We start from the raw sequence: 22,637 nt of genomic DNA, 5'->3' as shown, positions 1-22,637 counted from the left end.
ACCTCTAACTGACAGTATAACTCTAAACCTTGTTTTAATCCAAACCCTTATTATTGTCATCGTTGTTACTCTAACCCAGGGTCTAACCAACGTGGTGCCCGGGGCCCCCTGGTAGCCCCTGGAACTACCCAAGGTGCCTGTGGGGTATGTTCTAAAAATAAACCTTGTCAACAAGAGGGTCAAAAAATATACTTTTACTGTGCTTTTTTTAATCAGTTCCACTAGCAATGATATTCAAATGGTTGCAGTGACGATGGTAAGCAGAGTGTCTGCTATTGTATGTCCCAGAACTAATTATTATTACATTGTTCAGGAAGTATGAAACTAGTAGCTATTTATATTACTGTGCCCTTGAAGTAAGTCTCAGCTTCAAAAAGTTGGTGATGCCTGCTCTAACCTTTTCTGTAGGCATACCAAACCTCTGAATTACAAAAACGACTACATTTGCGAAAATCTTAGAGTGATTGGACAAACCCAAAAGTCCAACCATGAAATGGATGAACTAACCCTAACGCTAACGTCACACTCATCTAACCCTAACGCTGCCTCTTCCAGATGAGCATCGACTTTACTACAAAACAGCTCTGCACACCAGCAGTTACTCTTTTATCTTTATTTTGTCAGAACAATAAAAATAGTTTAACAAACAAAGACTTCTTCATTCTCTCCATTTCAACTTGTATTCATAGCTGAAGATGAGACAAATGCCCAGTCGTGTCCATTTCATCTCCACTTGGCTCTGTTCCGACCCTGATCCTCCCTCTCCATCCCAGGCAGATTCGATGGAGCACCAGGGCCTATTGCTGTGTCTTTAACGAGGTATGCAGGCAATGTCATGATTGGTGGTGACAAGTCATTATTATTGGACTTCTTTTTGTTCAGAACTGCACCACAACCAAACTGTCTGTATACAGATGGTAACATTTAGCAGCTTATGACACGTGAATCATGCTTTCTGCTTAGGAGAAAATGACACAAGTTCACTTTGGAGAAAACACACAAACTGGAACGAAGGGGAAGACGAGATAAGTGACGAGTCTCACCATTGGTTGTACGGATGATCAAGCCATGTGGAGGGTCCCTGAGGGAAGTGGAGAGGGGTTGGTGTCAATACAAAAGTAAGTCAAAGTAAAGGTAAAGGTTGAACGGTCAGCTTCAACAACAGAGCAGCTACGACACTGCAGTGATATTGAATAATTACATGGAAGGGTGAGGTGCAACACGCACAACCTACAGACCCTAAAAGGCTTTTTTTGTACAGTATCTAAAGAACCTTCTAAATGTCACGACGCAACTCGGCGTTTCTAGAGCGATCAAAGAAAATGTTACATCAAGTTGGATTTTACAAATTTTTACCTCTAACTCTAAATCTGTAAATCTGAGGAGTGAAGTTGGTCTCCACGTCCAACAACATTCTTTTCAAATGCAACGGATATGAAACCTAGTCTGAGCAAAATCTATCGAAGATGTAGATCTTATAACGAAAGTAAGCAGCTAGTAAGACGCCAAGTAAAATTAGCTTATTAACATAAGCGAGAAAAAGTTTATGCTGTCTTCGTTTCTTATAGCATTAGAATGTGGGGGAGGCAATAGTAATGGAATCCTTGTGAGGCGTTACCGTCCCGTCTGGATGAGAAAATACAATCACATGAATCAGGGCTGAGTGGCTGAACAATCAACAGCAGAGAAAAGGAACGATGCCTGAGTAGTTGAGGCCTTTGTGCACCTGATCGGAACAGAGGTATCAATACAGTCTGGGGGGGGGAAAAAACAGTCATACTAAGTTCACTCAAAAAGTTTAAAATGTAGAAATATTTTACACCAGAAAAAGCACTAACAGAAAAATATCTATATAACTGCAACCCAGTAGAGAGTGCCTTTGAAGATTCTCATTCGTCCAAGTCATGTTATCCGGAGAGTTGAGTTGTCAGCAACTGGACTTCTTCTTAGAGCTTGAAAGACGTTTCGTTCCTCAACTGAGGAACTTCATCAGTTTGGGTTTCTTTCAAGCTCCGAGAAGAAGTCCAGTTACTGACCGCAGAACTCTTTAGAACCCAGTACAGAGATGACGGAGACGTAGGAGATAAAGCCCAAACAGACAGAGGGACCGAAGCAGAAAATCTTTGAGTCCATGTCAGAGTGTTACTACAGTAGTCCAGAGGTCTGCAAGTAAAAATGGTGGATATGAGCACCATCTCTATGGCTGAAGGGAGGGGAAGGGCCAGGGGCGGGGTAACGGGGGGGTCACAGGTCCAATCAGGTTGCAGGGTCATGGCTGTCAGAGCTGGTTTCCAGTGCAGAGCGGCACTCTGGCACAGTGATGAGGATAATGATGTCTTAGTGTCACGTCGGATCACACAGCAGACAAGTAGTCACAGAGCAGGAGTGAGCAACAGTGGGCTGCTTTGGCCAACAGGGGGCCCCAAAATGTACCCCCCTCCCCTCGGGCACAAACGGTCCAAAGGCCCGGCCTTTAGCGTTCCCATTATTCCGTGGTGCTCCAGCAGAGTACAAGCTAGGACAGAACGGAACTGGATGTAGTCACATATCAAATGTTCCAAAGGGATCGATACAAAGAGTCATGGGGGCGGTTACTTCAGTGAACCTTTGAGGTCAGAGGGATCGGAGGATTTTCTTCCACCATTTCAGTCACTTTTGATTCAGACCCCACTTCAGGGAGGGGGCGGGTTGGAGGGCTCATTCGTTTTTTCACTGGTCATCACAGCCTCTGGGCCAATGTTCTGAGTTCTCCTGTTGTGACACAGAACATGTAGATTTAAGAACAAAGAGAACGATTGTACTCGAACATACACAGTATGCTTAGCTTTAGCAAGAAGGCATTTATGTATTATTCACTTAGGGACAGCAGAGGGAGCTAGAGGCAATACCAGCAGAAATTAAATAAAATTAACAAAATCAAAAAATGTTACTATAATCAGCCAATGACCAAAAAATAATACTTCAAACTTGTTACGTCAGTTTTCTGAGTAATGCCGATGCAGTGTTTCTCAATGTGCGGGTTGAGCCCCCAGACATAAGTCAGACTCTGCTGGTGTTTTTACATCATAGATCAGGGGTGTCAAACTCATTTTCTCCGGGGGCCACATCATCAATACAGCTCCCCTTGAAGGGCCAGTTGTAACTGGAAGACTGTATAGATCAGGGCTCCCCAACCCTCGGTCTGTGGACCAGTACTAAATGCTTTTTAAGCTCCCGCGGGCCACACAAAATGGCTTGGCGGGCCCCAGACCTTGAGTTTGACATGTATGTCCTAGATTATGATGCTACCACTGTGTTAGCATAGGTGAGTGACACAGGTACTTATGTACAGTATGCGAGTTCTGACCCAAAAACATAGGAATGGCACTCCGATGTAACCCCCGTGCAATGTTTCAAACAGTCAATAGTCACAGTCAGACTTTCTGAGTTAAACAGAGACAAGACCTAATATTATTACAATAAAGTAGCAGCGAAGCAGCTAACATGTAGCAGCTTCCTAATCCTATTTTTGAATACACATTCTCAAATTTAAAAAAAATAGCAACACATTTCACAATCTTGATTTTGAAAAATCAAAATGACTCACCAGTCGTGTCCACCTGCGTCCTGTGAAGCCTAGAGTTACCAAATGTTTCAAGTGGCTTCTGAAAGTTCTTTCATTGGTTCCTTCATTTTAATACAAGTCTGATCCAAAGTTAGAGCAGAAAAAAACAGTCCTTCATGGTAAAAGCCACTAATGATTAAAAAAAAAAAAAACCCCACAAATATTAGCTCAAGTATGGTTCTGCAGTGACATTCAATCAACCAAAAATCTTCAAAAATTTCACTTCTTCAATTGTTTTGATTTCTCCAGTGTTTTTTTTTTTGTTCCATGTGTTAAAGGTCCTTCTGTTCCAGTGAGGGAAAGGAAGAAAAAAAACCTCCAAAAATGTCTTCAGTTTTGCATGAAGGCATGAAGTCATTTGTCAACAAACACTGAGTCGCTCCTTGCCTTTAAAGTTAATATATATATATTTATATATAAAAATGGTGTCCATAAATAATTAAACAATGTTCAGTAGATAAAATACCACTTGCATTTCTGTCCTGAAATGATCACTTTGTGCTTTCTGCAAAGAAAAACAATTTTGAAAAATAAGCAGCAAATTCTTTTTTGCCAGAGGTTAATCCATATTAAAAAAACAAAACAAAACAAAAAAAAAATCAAAACAAAAAAAAAAACATTGTCTCTTGAAATTTAAAAGGTTCTGCTCTATCTGTGTCGATTGGAAATTCCATTGCTGTTTGTAGCGGGCTCTTCTAGGTCGTCGTCCTCGAAGCCGTGGAAGGTGGAGGTGTCACTCTCCGAGGTGGTGCCGAACAACTCTTCAGCTCCAGTGAAAGTCCCGTCTTCCTTCTCCTCACCGCAGTCCACTGGGACAAAGACCACAGTCAGATCTGAGTTGGGTTTAATCTGGTAACGTGTACAAAGTTTCTACTTCTTCTGAAACTGATTCAGAAAAATGACGAGTCACATTTGGAAAGAAAACGGAAACATATTTGATAAGAACTCACTTGTGCATTGGCAGGTGGAGTAGCGAGACCCAGATTTACCCATTGGATTTTTTAGGCCTTGGCATTTGTTACAGTAGTTGCTGGGAATGCCAGTCCCACCTGGACCCTTTGGACCTGAAGGTTTTCAAAGAAATTCAATTGACTAATAAAAAACAACAACAACTTTTTCTGACCTACTTTGATGAAAGGCTTTCTTACAAAATAGATTTGTTCTTTAACGCTAATGATCATTGTCAGCGCTAACGCTAAAGGAACCTCTTATAGCACTGAGAGCATCCTAGTAAAACAGAAAGGTTGTTTCAGTCAAATATGTCTGCTAAAGCTCACCTGCTGTCAGCAAAACAACATCACATCACTGTCTTCTTTTACTAGTGAGACGAGGAAAAATAAAGACAGGCTGTAGAGTAACCGGTTTAGAGTAGCTACAGCTGGATAACTGAGGGTATTCTAATTCTAATTCGACTGTCTGTGATGTTCTCAAAAATGTATTTTTTTTAACCATAAAATTAAAATGATCCACCTAATTAAATATCATATTAATACATTGTATACAAAATTATAAATATAATTATAAAAATGTGTCATCCTGACATAACGTTTATTCACAGAAAGAGCACCGCTCTTACGTTTTTGTCTGTCAGACTGCGGCGTGGAGGGGGATCTGGTCGCCATCGTATTAATTTCTCCAGCTCGGTCCTCCTCCGCCAGGTGGGAATGGGTGTAGTGGTAACTTAGTCCCGTACGGTTCCTGTAGCGCTTTGCACAAACTGCAACAAAAAACAAAAAACATCTATTGCTCAATGTGAAGTATTAAGTATATTCTCTATTTTATATATATTTATATATATATATATATATGTGTGTGTGTGATATTTATATATATATATATATATATATACACATGTATATATACAATATATACAAAAATGTATAGCAATATATACACATGAATATATATACACACATATATACACATATCTATTTATGTATATATATTTATATATATAAATATATTTATATATACATATATGCACATATACATATAGCTATATATGTATATCTACATATATAAATAATTTTATATATACACATATATATGCACATATATACATTAATATCTATTTATGTATATATAAATATATTTCTATATACACATATATATCCACATATATACATATATATTTATGTATATATACATTTATATCTATCTATATATATAAATATATTTATACATACACATACGTATATATACATATATATATCTAAATATGTATATTTGTGTATGTATGCAAATGCATGTAACAGCTGTAAGCATTAGATTTCTGTCTCCGGTGGAGGTTTTAGGATCTGATGGTGAAAGTCAGTCAAATAAAACTAAAACCACAGACAACACAATAACCACCTCTCAGTTACACAGCACCGGGAGAAAAGTAATCTCAGGGTTCAATCAATAATCACTGCACAGGCAGTAACACTAGCAAACACAACAGGGTGTTTTTTTATTCTTAAAAATGCCCTGGGGCAAAAAAGACAGTGAGGATGAGAGGATACCTGAGGGTGTAGACTTGGAGTTCTGCTTTTGTTTGTATCTGTCTAAAACAGAAGATGAAAAGAATTACAAAGAAGAACTGTGTTAGAATGTGTCAACAACAAGAGCACAGGCTGATCACTACAGAGATTTGATTCGTCTAATGTTTGTATGTTCTGTTTAGAGCGTTTATTAGGATATACATTTTTTTTTTTTATGTAAAGTAACTTGACTGACTTTCATCAGTAACGTTAAGGATACTTCAAAGACAGTAATTCTATATTTATGTTTTGTTTTTTTTAACAGACTCCTACTAAAATGTTCCTCGATTTGTCTCTCCACCTTTTTTGTACCAAGGACGGGTCAGTCAGTACCAGTTGGTACCGTTACCAGTCCGGAGACTGGAGGTTGGGGACCCTGATCTAGTCGTTAAGACCTGAAGAAAGTTTGGGAAGTCTCTCAAAGATGACTTGAGATGACTTGCAAATTTTGATTGACCGGTAGTGTCACACGGGGGATTTTCCTCATTTCGAAAGGTTTTTTAATTGGAAGATTTTGCATTTATTTTCCAGGTTCTGCAGGAACTCTCTGTCCTGCCCTGATGTTGTGCAGTGCCTTTTACACATTACAAATTAAAACCCTCCATAAGTACCAGGTGCATTTCAGACTTACTGTCACAGACATATGGCTTATCATCGTCGAGGTCAGCCTTCCTGCGTCCTGAACCCCGACCCTGAGGGAACAAAAAAAAAAAACCCTGTTTGTAATATATTTTTAAAACTAAAACTAAAGGAGATGTAAAAATTAGTATAACCTAATATAAGGTCCTGGCTGCTTCACAACAAATGTCACTTACTCTTCCTTTTCCCCGATGTCTCCTCCTGGGAGTGTCCACCTCATAGTCGTCATCATCATTAAAGGCGTCTTCTGCTGCGTCGGCCTCCAGAACTCTCTGAGAAAGACAGAGAAAAAGATCAATTCCTAAGATTTTATTAACTCATTTATAGCAAAAACAACTGTCATTTCCCAGCTCCCTCTCTTATCGGGGTAGTTGTGTTCCAAGACCCACCACGAGATGGGGAAAAATTGCGAAGTAGAGGCGAGATACTTATTATATTAATTACGTATATATTTACCCTTTAAGAACCTCCCCCACACTGTTATCAACCCCCTCTAGACTGTGTTACCCTTTCACACAGTTACATTCACAGTGGAGTTGTATAACGGTGACGCAGAGCGAAGTGAACGAGAGTGGCCGACAGACAAGGGGAGACGCCAAGAAATGCTACGATGCATGAGCCAATCACGGTGAGGAACAGAGGAGCATGCTCAATTAGCCAATAGTACACCTGGTACGCATTGTATTAGCCAATAGTATGCTGTGTACGATCTCGTCTTGGTAAACAAAGCTACCAGCGATCGTTCGCAAATGCCCTTATCTCAATTTCAAAACGATAATTCACATTTTTTAAAACCAGAACTTTCGTATGTAATTATTTTTCTTTTGGATTATTTTTTGCTATATTCTGCAATATAGCGAATATTTCATGAGATCGAATTTTAAAAAATACACAATGTACAGAGGGAGCAAAAGGAGAACCACAATATATAGAGGGAACACTGTATATCGATCACTCACCTATCTACAGTACCTATCCATCCATCCACTAACCCACCGACCCACCTAACTAACTGTCTACAATCACTTCTTCATTGTGATCACCTTAATGTACGGCTATAAAACTAACTGCTCTTCCAAAGTGACTTACACTGTAAACATCTCAGAGGGAAGAACTGTTTGACCCAACGGTTTGTAGGATGAAGGTTATACATTGTTTCCATTTAAGGTTTAGTTGTTCTGCATCACCACAACATTATAAATAAATGTTCGGGGCGAAGGACGTCAGAGAGAAGGCAGTTTGTCTCTTTGTATCTCCGTGTGACAGCAGTCAGCAGCACCAACTTGGCAAGTGTCTCTGACTGGGCAACACTTCAATCACCGACAAGGCTTTTGATTTTTTTTTTTTTTTTTTTTTTTTGAGGGACATAAATGGAATGTTCAACATTTCCTGTGATTCATTAATGAAGTAATTAAATCCAAGCAGCACAGTAGCTAACACACGCAGAGAGTATTAAACTGAACAAACCTGGATCTCCAGCAGACTCTCCTCGTCATTTTTGGCATCGCCCCGCAGCAGAGCCTCCAGTGTGGTGCTCTGAGCCGGCAAGGAATCCTTTGACATGAGGCTGCCATCTGCACAGTGAACAAAAGAATCCAGAAATTAATGAACTAAGTGAATAATAATAATGAAAGACTTTTGTTTTTCTGTGTAAAAGCTGTAATCAAGACAAAAGTGAAGAGCTGGAGAACATCGTAGTTACAGTATTGTTGTAATGGCGACTCACATGAGGCCCACAGATTTACGTCTGGAATTTGAACCACCATTTGTCAAAATGTCTCTGCCTGACGTACCACTCCAGGGGGCTCCAACTATTTTTGTTGAAGGTCCAGAATGTTTCTGGACCTTGGGTTCCAGACACTCAAATGAAATGAAATAAAAATCAAATTTCTGTCTGACATTGTTATTATTTGTGTTATTCGAAGTCCAGCTGCGGACAGGATTGGATGGTTTGGCGGTCTGGAATCGGCCTGCTTGCCACCAGTTGATAATCACCTCAATCTACCCTATCATCTAGCAGCTAGATAGGCTGGGAGCTCAGATAGGAACTAGCTTTCAGCCAACTATCTGGGCTATGAACCACGATTTTACCCATTTTAATAACAATAATATAAAATGATTTCTTTATTAACTTTTTATATTTTCAATATATTTATTTATATCTATGTTTTTGTTTAGATAGAATTATACAGAATTTTAATTTAATTAATTAATAGAATTAGACAGAATTTTAATTTAATTAATTAATAGTATATTCCTGGGGGGCTGGAACAAATTAACTGGTTTTTAGTTATTTTTAATGGGGAAAATTCGAGTGCTGTTGTGGAACAGATTAAACGCGTTTATCAAAGCCCCACTGTATCTCTTAAGGTCTCTTCCATGTTAGTGTGTCCAATCTTTTTCTGCGACAGCATGTTTCACAGGAACTCTCTTCACACCACCACAGGTCTTTATAATTCTGAAGGAGACTGAGAGAACACCTGAGAACATCTGCTTTCATTCACCTATAAAAATGCATCAGGAACTAAAACATATGCTTTCAATTGGACGGTGTCATTAGTGAGGATGTTAAAGCTGCCCTTTAGAGCCAGACGGTACAGCGTGTCCACAGGGAACTCTACGGGTTCATATAGTCAGAGGTGATGCATCATGGGAAGTTCCTAAAATTTATACCACAGAATCGTATAAAACAAACTTCAGTCATTTTAATGGCCCACAAGGAAAGAAAAACGTGCTGGTGAATACAACACGTTTTAAGATTTCTGTTTTTCCTCCTAGTGGTCAGAAATACTCTTTGGTGAAAATGTTTACATCAGTCGTCCTCAAACTTTGTTGGCTTGTGTCCCCATTTTGACACCCTAAATTTCTGGTAACTTCTGGTAATTTTCTTTCATTAATTACTAGACATTTTAGGTAACTCCCTTGATTTATAGACGACCCCACATGGGGTCGCAAGCCCAAGGTTGAGAAACACTGGGTCATTCTGAGGTTTCTTCCTAAAAACGGCATACCCAAATAAAACAAATCATTTCTGAGCAATTTCAATTTCAAACTCGGTGTGCATCATCTTGGTATCAAAATTGTGCTAGCGCTGCGGAGATTTCATCCATGATGTAAACATCACAGCATGTGTCAGAGTTAATGAGGATGGAACAAAGAAAAATATTTAAATATGTTTTTTCCCCTTAGTCTAATTCATTTTCACATATAATAGTATATTTCTGTTCTGATGTGTGACTGAGTTTAGCGTCAAAAGAAATTGTTTGTATGAGCTGTTAGCTGTTATGCTAACAGGACGTCACACCGCTGCAAACAAAATGCTTTCTAATTCAGCCCCCAGTACTGGGGGCGTGGGGTGGAAGAGGTGAAAATGTAGGTGAAGTGTTTGAAAATGTGCTGAAACGTCTCAGGGTGCATTTTTATCTACATTTTATAAGAGTTACATAAAATACTGTCGCACCAGCACACAAGACGGGGGAGGTAGAAACGCAGGAGAGGGGAGGGAAGGTGCTTATTAACAGTACCAAGAACTGTTCAATACTCTTCCTTTCAGGTGTCTCTGACTTCACATGTGTGAAACTATTTTTTCTCCTGAGCACTCAGGAAAAAAAACAAAAGAAACAACAGCAAACGTTGTTTTTGACGGTCAGTAGAATCTGTTTACAAAACCTCTCGACACAGACCTGCTCCGTGGGTGAGAACTTCAGAACGTTCCATTCCAACTCCAGCTTTCAGTCAGCCCTCCTGCCCACAGGATAGACTTCTGCGGAATATTCAAGTGTAGGAGCAGCTAAGGGCTGCATAGGTAGGAGACAGATGTGGGGGGAGGGAGAGGGGGTGCGTGACATGCAGAACAAGCCCCTCTAACACGTCTCCTCCACAGTGAGGCAGCAGCCCCTCACCATTGTGTCTGCACACGTTGACTTTCAACTCTCCGCGACGAGACAGACCCCCTCTCCTCCTCCACCAGCAAACCTCCCAACCCATGGGAGCTGTGGGGGGGAGGGTGAGGGGGGGTCTAAATATAGAGCCAGCAGCAGCCTGCAGCAGGGAGCTGATTCTGCATGCAGCCCAAGTCTCTAGCACGATGTGAGTTTAGACAGCCTGCCAAGGTGGAGAGACAAGTCTGAGGCTGCTGCCGTCGTCGCCGCCTCGTGCTGCTCACCTTTGTGCTCTGTAGGTTCAATTAAGGTTTGTGTCCCCACACATGGGCCCTGGCAGGCAGCACATACAAACCACTGTTGCAGAAGACGTGAACGCAGCAGCAGGGTGGTGGTGGTGGTGGTGGAGCAACACCTCACTGGGAAACAATAGGCTACATTGGGATGTGTTTGGGAAACAAAGGCTCCGTTCTGTCTCTCAATGCTATCACTCCATCTTGTTTTCCTCACTTCGTGAATTTTTTGCAGCTTCTCAAAGATATTTTAAGTCCGTGAAGATTCTCATTCACCCAGGTCATGTTATCCAAAGAGTTTAATTGTCAGCAACTGGACTTCTTCTTGGAGCTTGAACAACGTTTTGTTCCTCAACTGAGGAACTTCATCAGTTTATGGTTGATATTTACAAGCGAAAAAATGAAAACATCCACCCTCATAATTCTCTGTCTGTCATTGTTTTCATTTCAGAACAATAGATCCCGACACATGCCACAGTAAATAAGCCCAGGGCAGAGGATGAACCAGTTCACTTGAGTGTGTGAAGACTGCAGAGTAACCTAAAGAGAGCGATATGAGGAAGGTGACAGATCCACTCCACAAAGGCGACAGCGAATGGAAACCAGGATGGACGGAGACGACGGCGAATGGAAACCAGGATGGACGGAGACCCTCGGCTAAGGAAGTGTACTTTTTTAAAGTGAGCCTGAGAAACGATGAACTCCATTCAATAACATTTATTAAAAAAACGTCTGCAGTGGCCAAACTCTGAGTGGCTGCCCCCTGCAGCAGTAAATCTAATTACATGTTCTACTACTCTCAAAACAAGTTTACCAGCAGGGGGGGAACGTGGCCTCATGTTGTCCCCGGAAAAAAATGAGTGTATGTCCCTCCTGCTCGGTGTTGAACCACAGAGTTATGTTTCAAGCCAGGCGCTTCCACACCATCATCAATAACAATAGAGATTCAGAGGGGGCGGGTGAGTGAGAGGTTGGAAGTGAGGAGCAGGAAGTGAGGAAACAGGTTTGTTTGAGGACAACAGCGCCTTACCCAGGTGGAGGCCGTAGATGCCCAGAGGAGGATCTGTGGCATTGTGCAGTCGTCTCTTCTTTCTCCAGCAGCGAGCGGGGTATGTGTACATCTGCCCCGCCGACACACCTGGACGACAACAGCCATCAGTGTCACAGCAGTGTTAGAACAGCTACATTTATCTTTGAAGCTTTGATAGAGTTACATTTATACAAAATGACACGGTTCTTTTACACATCCATGAAACTGCCCAATTTTCATATCCTCGCTGGCTCTCCTCTTAGTAGAAGTACAAATTAATCTGATGGCAACTACCTCAGTTACGTAGTACTACTTTCGACTGGAAGCTCCACAAAATTAGTCTGTGGAATCATTAGGGGAATTGGAAGCTCCACAAAGTCATCTGTATGTTGTAAACATACAGGTGTGACATCAAAAAGCAAATTAGTCTGTGGAATCATTAGGGGAAATTGCTAAGTAAACAGATTAAAGATTCCAAGGAATCAAACCACTGGGAGCCGATGTTTTCGATTCCTATCCCTGACCAACAGTGATCGAACGTTGCACTTATTCACTTTTGAAACAGTTGGCACAGATGACTGCATCACTAAAAATGTAATTGTAAACGTAATTATGTAGAACACATGTCAAACTTAAGGCCCGTGGACCAAATGTGGCCCGCCAAATCAATTTCTGTGGGCAAACAAACTCCTCGAGAGTCTGATAAAATAAATATCTATCCTAAAAAGTTTATAGTTATTTTTTCAAGGTGGGTAAATAGCAGGGGTCAAATTCTGTCCAGAATAATTATTCTTTCTTGAATTCCAATTGTAATCAAGCGAAAAAAAGGAAAGAAAGTAAACAATTCTATTGAAACCACTACTTACAGTTAAATTATTTTTAGACTCTTGAATGTTTTTGTGAATATTAGTGTGGGTGTGCGTGTGTGTGTGTGTGTATGTTTTTGTGAATATTATTGTGTGTGTGCGTGTGTGTGTGTGTGTGTGTGTTTGCACACCTGGGCTGCGGTGGTGCCTCTCCATCCAGATGTAGCAGTTGTTCTGGGCTACGCCTGTTTGCGAGTCCAGGAATGGCAGGCGAACGCTGCGCTCAGCGCATAGACGGGCATTGTAGCTGCGGCACTGCTCAATGGCCTCCTTGTAGAACTGGTCACCCAACCTGCAGTGGGTAACATAAGCAGCAGAGGTCAGCGACACTGACTGATGTCGCCCACATCTGCCCTGTCACACCATGTGGCTGCTGCAGCGGCGGCGGCGTGCCACTAAAAATAAATATGACTCTTAGCCAAACCCCTGATAAGCAGATTAGCCTCTTGTGTTAATGGTGTGCTGCATTACAGGCCAGAGTTCATTAAATCATTACTCTGAGGTAGCTACGGTATAATGGGAAACAGATCAATACAATGTAAGGAAGGGCAAACCAGCCGCTCCTATTAGGAAGGAAGACTAATTTCCTTCAGCCCCCCATTTCACTTGTAATCAATACTGTTCGATGTTACTGTTCAAGTTAGAACCAGGTCTCCTTAAAACCCCTTCTGTGCTTTTTCATTTCTGCTCCCTTCATTAAAAACACCGTGGCTAATTCACAAGGACATGTCTCTCAGTACAGAGAGACTGAAAAACAAGGCGGAAAAGAAGAGGTTTTTTTTGTTAATGCACTGCTTCAAATCAATGCAGTGATTGTGTTTACAATGATTAATGTCCTCATTTATTTTTAATTAGAACTAAATAAATCCTGTTTTCCATCCAATGGATACAGTATTAAATACTAACAGAGCATCTTTGACTCTGCAAAAAAAAAGATTAGTGTGGTTGTTGCCAGCTCAGAAAAAGCCCCTCAAAGAAAACTGAATCAGAGTTTTATAAATTATGGTCTAATGATTTTTTTTTTATTTTCTCAGTTCCACCATCTGGCAATGAGCAAATTGCATGGTACAAATCACCAGTTTACTTTATCACTGGGTTATAAACAGAGGAAAACAACAACTTCTGATCAAACGTATGCCTTTGACTTATCGGCTCTAATTAAACCTCATTTCCAATTCCTGCTTCTGAAATGTCGTAAAAAGTCTGGAGAACCAAAATAAACTGTAGAGAATGTGGAAACGCTACCAAGAAATAACCACGAAGCCAAACTGGGACGCAAACCAGTGACCTTTGTACTGTGAGGTCGTGTCACAGCTTTACAGAAATACAAAGGTCAAACTTAAGGCTAAATGTCACAGTGAACCCCAAGAAATCTTTTTATTTTTCACTGTAAACAGCACCAACAAATAAAATAAGCAAATTAAGAATAATACATGAAAAAGTACATAAAAAAATACAAAATATAAATAAAGTTTTCATGACAAAAAATACTTAGTTGCAGTAAGACCAAGTTATTAAGATACAAAATATAAATAAAATTTTCATGACAAAAAATACTTTTTAGTTGCAGTAAGACCAAGTTATTAAGGCCTAAATATACAGTATTTGCTCACATTTAACCCTCCCATTGTCCTTTTGGTGTAGGTGACCAGGTGGTTGATAAGTACTAGTACCAGGTCAGCTATACCTAAAAGGGTTAAATGCACTGCCCTGCAACATGTATAAAAAAAAATGGCAAACTTTATATTCATAAATTCCAATCAGTAACTCAATCCTAGAGCATGGAATCTATACTACAGTGTGTATTTTCTATTGAAGGGGGGTGTAACGAGGAGGACGTCGATGTGGTTGTGCTAATTTTCCTTTTCTGTTTCTCTATTGGTCGGATTTTGTATCTCCATCCATCCATTGTCTGCCACTTTTTACTTTGAATCTCAGGTGGTTAAATAGGTGAGGTTAGCCTTCTGTAATAGTGTAAGTACATGTGCGCGGAACATACTAGACACAAGGCAACGTACCAATATAATTAGTGAGCAAAATGATCAACATCAATAATATCAAAGTTATTGATAACATCTATTGTATCAATGATATTGATTATATATTTAATTTTGATTGATTACAATTGTTTTAATTTAGTTTTTGGATTATGAGTCAAACCTAAATCATCATTTGATTAATTACACTACCTTGGTTTGTAGAGCCACCTGCAGGTGAGCAGTGGGAGCTACATGCTGTTGTTTGATACAACGTGATTTTTGAAGACATTCTTTAAATATATATTTTTAAATAATGCAAAAAAGGAAGAAACTAAGATGTGACTCAACTAAAACGCTAAAGTAGTTTCTTTTTAATCTGCCTCCACTCACAGTGAGTCCAGATTATCAAGTCGAGGAGAAACAGCTCCTGTGACCATGAGGCAGTTTGAAGCCTTTCCCACTTTAGCTCCACTTTCCTTGATGCCACTGAGATGTTGGCAGTCCCTCTGGGTGTCAGAGTTAATATTCAGAGTGAAAAGGGGGGAGGATATATTACATCCAATGGCTGCCACATGCTTGGTATGGTAATTAGCCTATTTAATTAATCTCACAAGAGTGTCGAGTACAAGGGCAGGGTCTAATTTGCCTGCATCGAAGATGTGGTAAAAATTTGTCCTCTCCTGAAACGGTGTGCAGACGAGAGAAAGTAAGAAAGAGGGTGACGACGGGCTCTGGGAGAATGAACGTCTGCTCAGTTCACATAGTTGAGTTCCTCCACGTGTTCTCCATTACAACATTAGGACTACGCCATTTTGAAGTGGAGCTAATGAGTTGTGCACCCTGACTCAAGCCTGGGATCTTAAATTAGAGGTGGAGGAGGTGGAAGGCCACGAGTCAGCATCCTACAGATCCTGCTTTACACACACAAACACACACACTCTCACATACACACACACTTTTCTGTATATCAATACTAGATTGCGTTCAGCGGATGAAGTGCCTTGTTAGGAATGCTGTCCCACACAAAGACCAGACAAAGCCACAGTGTGTTCAGGCATCCTGGGAAAGGGAGGTTCCGTGTCAGTGCAAGTGAGAAGAGTAAACAGTCACAGGTACCGAGCGAGAGCAGGAAGGGGTGAGAGGTGCTAAAAAGACAGAGGGAGAGGGAGAGAAAGAGAGAGAGAGAGACAACAGTAGAAAAGTGAGGAATACAAACTACAGAGACGGGAACACATTTTAAGAATCTTGAAGCCTGTGACTAATATCTTTGGGAGGGGGTTCCTTCACATTAATACATGTTCTTCATATGAATGAGAGGGACTTTCTCTGACTTTAACTACAAAAGCAAAACAGGGGGCTTCACCAAAAAGAGAAGTACCTGCCACTCATTTAACCAGTGATTTATGGTAAAAATCCTTCTTTAATTATCTCATTGTGCCCCTCCGTCATTCCTCTATATCAACACACATTCCGATTAAGACGCGCCGTGTGACATGCAGTATCAGGTTGCTAACAGCAGACCAGCTGACAAACTGCAAATGCTTCCTGAAGCCTGCTGCATGAGCACGCTCACCGTGGCGTGCCAAGTTTCTCCCCACATCACCCGAGCTGAGCAGAGAGCGTGAAATAGGGAGCTCATCAGTCTCAAGTGGAGTGTGCACAGGCGGGGGCAGGGCGTGGCCCCCGCCTGTGCAAATGGGTAGAAAAGGTCCTTTTGGCAGGTCTGGTGTGTCGGTGCGACGCTGGTCCGTCAGAGCAACGGCAGCCCTGAGCAGCTGGTGTGCTGCGCAAGGTGAGATATCGTTCTGACACTTATAATGAGTGACAGGATGTAAACACCTAACTGCACACAGGAGAGACCGGAGTGTGTGTACAGAGGTTTTAATGCAGTGTCTTTTTTTTTTCTCTACAATGACTTCACATTTTTAAACAAAAACAAAAACTCCCAAATGCATGTAAATACATTTGCCAGGCTGTAATTGGGCCAAATTTAAATTTTCTCTATGATATTTTCTGTACGATGACAAATGAAGGCAGCGTTATTCCCCCATGTACACATAGAAATGACTACTACTACGTCTAGTCTACTTTTACTGTAAAACTCCCTTTCTTGTTTACCGGGGGGAAACAAGTTTCGGAATGAAAATAATAACAAAGAAGAATTCCTTTCGGTTGGTTTCTTTGTCTATGTTTTCACTCCAGATGCCCTTCCTGGTACAACCACACCTGTGATTTAGGGACTAGTTGATTTGGAGAGGGAAGTTTTAACACTACACAAGTGTAGACCCCAATATTACTTCAACCACTAACATTACTACCGATACTAAGACTATATCTAATACTACTGCTACAACTAATGACAAAAATTTTTTAAATGTGTGTCTGGTTCATAACATGCAGGACTTTTTAAATCCTTAAACAATAAAATCCCATATCTACAGTCAAGTCACCACTGGAAACATTAACCATCAGCAGAAATAGTCGGTCTAAGTTGGTCATCATTTGCTTAGTCCAGTGTTTCGGAACCTTCACGGAAAATATTTTATTTTTCTTAGAAATACCGCAAACCAACACCAGGTACTGTAGTTGAACTGAAATACAATGATCTCCTATGTTTGAAACCTGTAGTTGAACTGAAATACAATGATCTTCTACTCGCAGTTTCTATAATAATTTACTACCTCAGTGTCAAACCTTGGTCTGTTTAGCTGCACACAACACATATACTCAAAGGAATTGAAGAAAGACTCACGAAAGTCTTAATTTACAGTTCAGAGTCTCTATCTTTTTTTTAAACTTTTACAGCTCTCTGCTGCCGCCTTGTGAAAGATTACGTAATTATTTTTCCTATCATTCTCGCTCAGACAAATAAAGACAAATTTGCAGTAAATATCAAGTAGTTTTCAGGACAATTCAGTGAAACTGGATTATTTTCCATGGTAGACCTGATGATTTCTCATGGCACATTAGTGGGCCATGCCCCAGTGGTTGGAAATCACCGGCTTATTTCTGCTCAGTGAGGCAGAACCACGTGCTCTTTGTAAACAGTAGGCGAGAGTGATGCATACAATTAATTAATTAATTAATTAATTAGAAGTCAAAAAGTTCTAAGACAGAAATTATCATTTCAAAAATTGCCTAATTTTACTCACGTTGAGACACATCAGGAGTTTTATCATTATATCTGCTGTTAAACACATCCACCCTAGATTTCTACAAAAAAAAAAAAAATCTCTCTCTCTCTGATGGAAACATAATATGCAGAAGAGTTTGGACTTTTTTTAATTTGCTTTGGGCTTTTTTTTTCATAAATTAAAATTTGTCTGAGAACCTTATGACTTGCCCTTCCTGCTACTGGTCTACTTGTATTTACCTCAGATTGAACTTTTTCCTTTTTAGCCTTACATTATCCTCCCTCCTCCTCCCCCCTTCACTCTGCCTACACTGATTTTCTGCCGTGTTTCTGGCATTAGACATTGTACCTCCTCGACTTAGTGCACATTCATCCTCCATATTTTCCACTTGAGCAGAGAAGGTGAATGTGAATGTGGGGGTGAGGAGTTAAGGTAAAAACTTGTGGCCAGTGGGCCTCCACTATCAGCACGTTCCTGTCAACGGTTCGTGTGTTACACAGCGATGGTCGTAATGTAAGCATGTGTCAACGCTTGTTTTGCATATCTAATGACAAACTTCAGTTTGCAGAGGGGCAGCTCGGGGGCGGTGTAGGTATGTGTAGTCATACGGGGAGGAAAGATCACTTAACCACAAGTCAACTTTCTTCAGACCTGATGCGCATTTTTATGAAGGCAGAGGAAGATGATCTAGAAACACCACTTCTGTCTCGTCAGCTTTGTTTAGTTGTTGTTTTTTTTTTTTTAATCTGCAGGTGCACTGCTGTTTTACAGGAAGCTACAGCAACCACATGAGAGGAGGAGGAAGAGGAGGAGGAGGAGGAGTAGAAGGTTGTAGAGAGAGGCTGCATTCTTACCACAACCTTTCATTACTCCAATCAGAGCCACGCAGTGTGGGAGAAGGTGGGAGTAAAACCAGACCCTCCATACTCTGGTGCAAATAAAAAGCAGCCCTGACTCACTCTAGAGTCTAGTCTGTGCCAAGACGAAGAGCAGAAGCAGCAGGCCGACGGTCCCTAACCTGTAGGAAGCTCCAGCAGTGGCTGAAATGTTAATGAGCAGCTTTTACGAGCTGCTTTATTAATTAAAAATTCCAGACTCCATTTTAATCAGCAGATTGAAGAGATTACCGTCCTCCACCCGTGCTGAAATGAGGGACGGACCTCACACAGACACCCACCGCCACAGCACACCTCCACCGCAAAGTCAGTCTGGCCTTTCATGTCGCTCATGTGAATGGGGTTGATACAAAATAAGGGTCAAAGTGGTCCAGGGGAGTGAAGCCCAATTAGCGTCAACTTTGTGTAATTATAATCTGACAAACTTGTGAAATGAAGTCAGAAACCTGAGACGGAGGCTAATTATAGCAGACTGAAACACTCCATTAAGCGCGGCGTACAGCATGGAGACATTTTACATCAGAATGCTAAAACGTCTCTCAGCCAAAACGGCAGCTTGACAGCAGACGGCTCTTGTTGGCACACTGGAGAGTCCTACGAGGTAACGGTGTGCATTCTAATAATAGTTAGGGGGAAAAGAGGTGCGATACACTTCCATGACAAAGGGAGGGGAAGGAGCTACAAAGAAGTATTTTTGAACATTTACATCTGGCACTTTAAACATCGGCCGCTCCACTGAACAGCGGAGCGAGGCTTTGATTGTGTCCCAGACGAATTGCAAAACTGAACGAGAGGCAGAGAGTGAGGGAGCGCTGAGACTGTTAGTCTAAATACAGATTAAAGACAAAATTCTACAGTTATAGGAGGCGATAAGTGTGCAGATGTGGGGAGGAAGAGGAGGCGGCGGGGGAGGAAGGTGAGTGGGCGTCCTGCTAAGACCACTTTGGCTGAACGGGCATCCTCTGTCGCCCACTGTGACAACAGTCATAGGCCGCTCAACTGACATCTGAATATATATATATATATATATATATATATGAGAGACGGTTTCAGTGATACATTATAATTTAACTGTGCAGCAACCACAAGTTCATATTAGCTTCAATTAGCATCGGTGTGAAGACAAACGCACACATTTCTATTGGAATTTCCCAACATGACATGAGTGTAGTTATATCAATCTCTGCCGTATGCATAAATGAAAATTACCCACAAATATATATACATATATATGCAGTACCTGAATCAAAAGCAGTTTTCCTTTTGCACATATTCAAGGAATTTGAACCATGTTAGTTTACAGTAGCAACCAGAGCGCCCCCTAATGTTGTTGTTCCTACCACTCAACTGCAGCCCAAAACAAAGAATTACTGTTCACTGTTATTACTGTAGTAAATACAGCAGTTTTTACTACAATATCTCTTTAGCTTATTTTTCTTACCTTCCTTTGTGCAGTGCCATCTACTTCCTGTTGTCCGGTTTACGGTATAGCCTATAATGTGACATTAATCAGCGGCAACTACGTCTGATTTGCGCACCACATTACACAACTGGAATGCTTTCAACTTTGTTTTTAACCAGAACTTGTCAAACTGACCGTTCTGACTTCCTGTTTACACAGTTAATGGAAAGCAGTGTTAATCTGAAGAGAAAGAAAAAAATGCGCTCATATATGAAAGTACTTCAGGAGGTGGTGGCTATGTGTCTTATTATGACAGTAGATAATCATCCATTATTGGTTGTTAATTGTGACAGTAATTAATCAATAAATGAAGATGGAAACAGTGGCCACAAAAAAAAAAGAAAAACACATCCATTTCAGTTTCCTCTCAAAACAGAAGAAAGAAGAACCATTTTAATTAGTCACTTCATCCGGTGTGTACCACATATCAACGATCTATGTGAAACAACTCAAACCAAGATCAATTAGGACCGATCTTCATCAGGTATCACCACCACAGTGGTCCACAACATGATTCAGCACAGTTTTTACACCACAGGCTCTTCCAAACCCAACCTGGCTGGGAATTGAACCAAAGACCTTCTACGACCCGACCACAATTATCATGGATATCAAAAAAACACAATTAAACAATGGAAAATGAATTCTCTGTTTTACATCTGTCTAAAAGTTCTGCAGAAATCTCAATAATCCCATATGCCATTTCTTTTCTCACAGCATAATTTAAAAAACTCGAGACAGAAGAGGATTCAGAACAGCATCCATGCTAACACAGTCCTCACTGTTATTGTTTTCACCCTGCTTCCACTCCTGACACAGACCGAAGCAGCACAGGAAGGAGCCACGACTGACAGTCTGAATGCTGCAAACGTACCTTTTTTTTTTTTTTTTTTTGCAATTCTGCTCACTTGTTTATGAAAGCACGTGCATCACAAAAAAGTGCAAACTAACCTTTAGCACACAATAACAAAGGCACCAGGACAGGCACTGATAATGTCATCATGTAGGGCTAAAAACATAGGTGGGTGATGGTGCATGGTGCTGTGTGGTCCACTTTTGTGTGCTGCAGTCCAGGAAGGTACCAGGGAGGTACCTCTGTGGAGGAGCAGATGGTTCTCCTGCTTGTGGCCAACACTTCCTCTCTGTCGGAGCATCTCTCTGACAGATGGGCCCAGGATCCTGGACCGAGCTAATCTCCAGCTCTCCTCCACTTAAAGGCACAGCAAAGCTCCAGCTCAGCCCCTACTGACCCACGACTACCGTCACGTCCAACCTGGACGCGTGCATTTCAGGAAACGTTGCCTTATGGTCTGGTTTTCATGTGGAATGACATGCAGGAGGCTGGAGGCTGGAGGCTGGCTGTGCCTAACTTACAGTAACATGTCTACCGGTGGAACTGGGGAAACAATACAACAGAACAAAGGAGGAATGGAGGGGGAAAAAAAGGTGGAGCATTTTCTCCAAGTTCAGACACAGGGATGACCACTGCATTGGCCCCTCTGAGCCACAGAGTGTCAGTCTGTTCCAACAGCGGACTCGAATCGCTGACACTTGGGTCGATTTCGCCAGCAAGCATGCAAATACAAAATGCCTCCTCCCTTTGCTTCACCGGGTCCCGACCACGTCTGCGCTCGGAGGAGCCAAAGTTGACATGTCGACAATTCACACCAACTACAAAAACCCACTTTGGGAATGTCACACAATAGTCGACCGCTTCTGCCCAAAGTCGACAAGACACACAAAAATTCGCCTTTTAATTAATTCGGTGCGGCGCAAAGGCACAAATGTCGACAGTTTTCAAATAAATTTATAGCCCCACAGAAGGCGACACGGTGCCGTGCCGAGTGCAAACCCGTGCGGCCGAGAAGCTCGTACGGTGCAGGTAACATGTCAGGCAGCCGACGGCGAATGTTTCAGACTTTAAGGATAAAAGCTGGCAGAATAAAAGAACTATACGAGGCTACTTTGGCATGCAAGAAGTACACAGAATGCATTCGGACAGCTCGGTGCGTCGTGTGCACACGACAGAAAATGGCATGCACGGCGAGGCAGTCGTCAGAGCCAGGCTGGCGACAAAGTAATTATTCATCATATATATATTGTTTAAATTACTTACGCTTTTAGTGGATTCTGAATGACAGCCGCCATTTTGCTACAATGTAACGCAATATCGGCGTCTTGCAGTTCTGAGGGAAACCTAGGGGAATTGACCAATCAGGGCTCGGGCTGAATTCCTCGCCCAATCGGCGGGCAGCACAGACGAATAGGGCGTGGCCTGATAGGGGTAAACTGTCAAAATTATTTTAAAGGGTTTTCCCTTGTATTTAAATTGTA

The 22,637-nt window shown here is 41.3% G+C and overlaps 1 protein-coding gene across 2 annotated transcripts; it reads right to left on the bottom strand.

Moving 5' to 3' along the window:
* Positions 1 to 1,575: 1,575 nt before the first annotated feature.
* On the bottom strand, positions 1,576 to 22,619 carry LOC103399910 (zinc finger protein DPF3-like). Of its 2 annotated transcripts, XM_008338554.3 has the most exons (11): positions 22,420 to 22,606; positions 12,964 to 13,124; positions 11,967 to 12,074; positions 8,230 to 8,336; positions 6,939 to 7,034; positions 6,755 to 6,815; positions 6,106 to 6,147; positions 5,181 to 5,321; positions 4,555 to 4,668; positions 3,587 to 4,413; positions 1,576 to 2,751 (listed from the first exon to the last, which is right to left on the bottom strand). In XM_008338554.3, exons 1-10 carry the CDS (start codon positions 22,449 to 22,451, stop codon positions 4,253 to 4,255), a joined length of 1,023 nt encoding a protein of 340 aa, XP_008336776.1. In that variant the 5' UTR covers positions 22,452 to 22,606; the 3' UTR covers positions 1,576 to 2,751; positions 3,587 to 4,252. The 2 variants fall into 2 exon arrangements, with proteins under 2 accessions (XP_008336776.1, XP_008336785.1); XM_008338563.3 differs by lacking the exon at positions 6,106 to 6,147 and having other exon boundaries at positions 22,420 to 22,619.
* Positions 22,620 to 22,637: the final 18 nt, after the last annotated feature.

The sequence above is a fragment of the Cynoglossus semilaevis genome, chromosome 1 (genome assembly GCF_000523025.1).
Source record: "Cynoglossus semilaevis isolate Cse_v1.0 chromosome 1, Cse_v1.0, whole genome shotgun sequence".
Taxonomy (NCBI): Eukaryota; Metazoa; Chordata; class Actinopteri; order Pleuronectiformes; family Cynoglossidae; genus Cynoglossus; species Cynoglossus semilaevis.
Note: the sequence above shows the minus strand (reverse complement) of the source record. Positions and strands in the feature narration are given on the sequence as shown.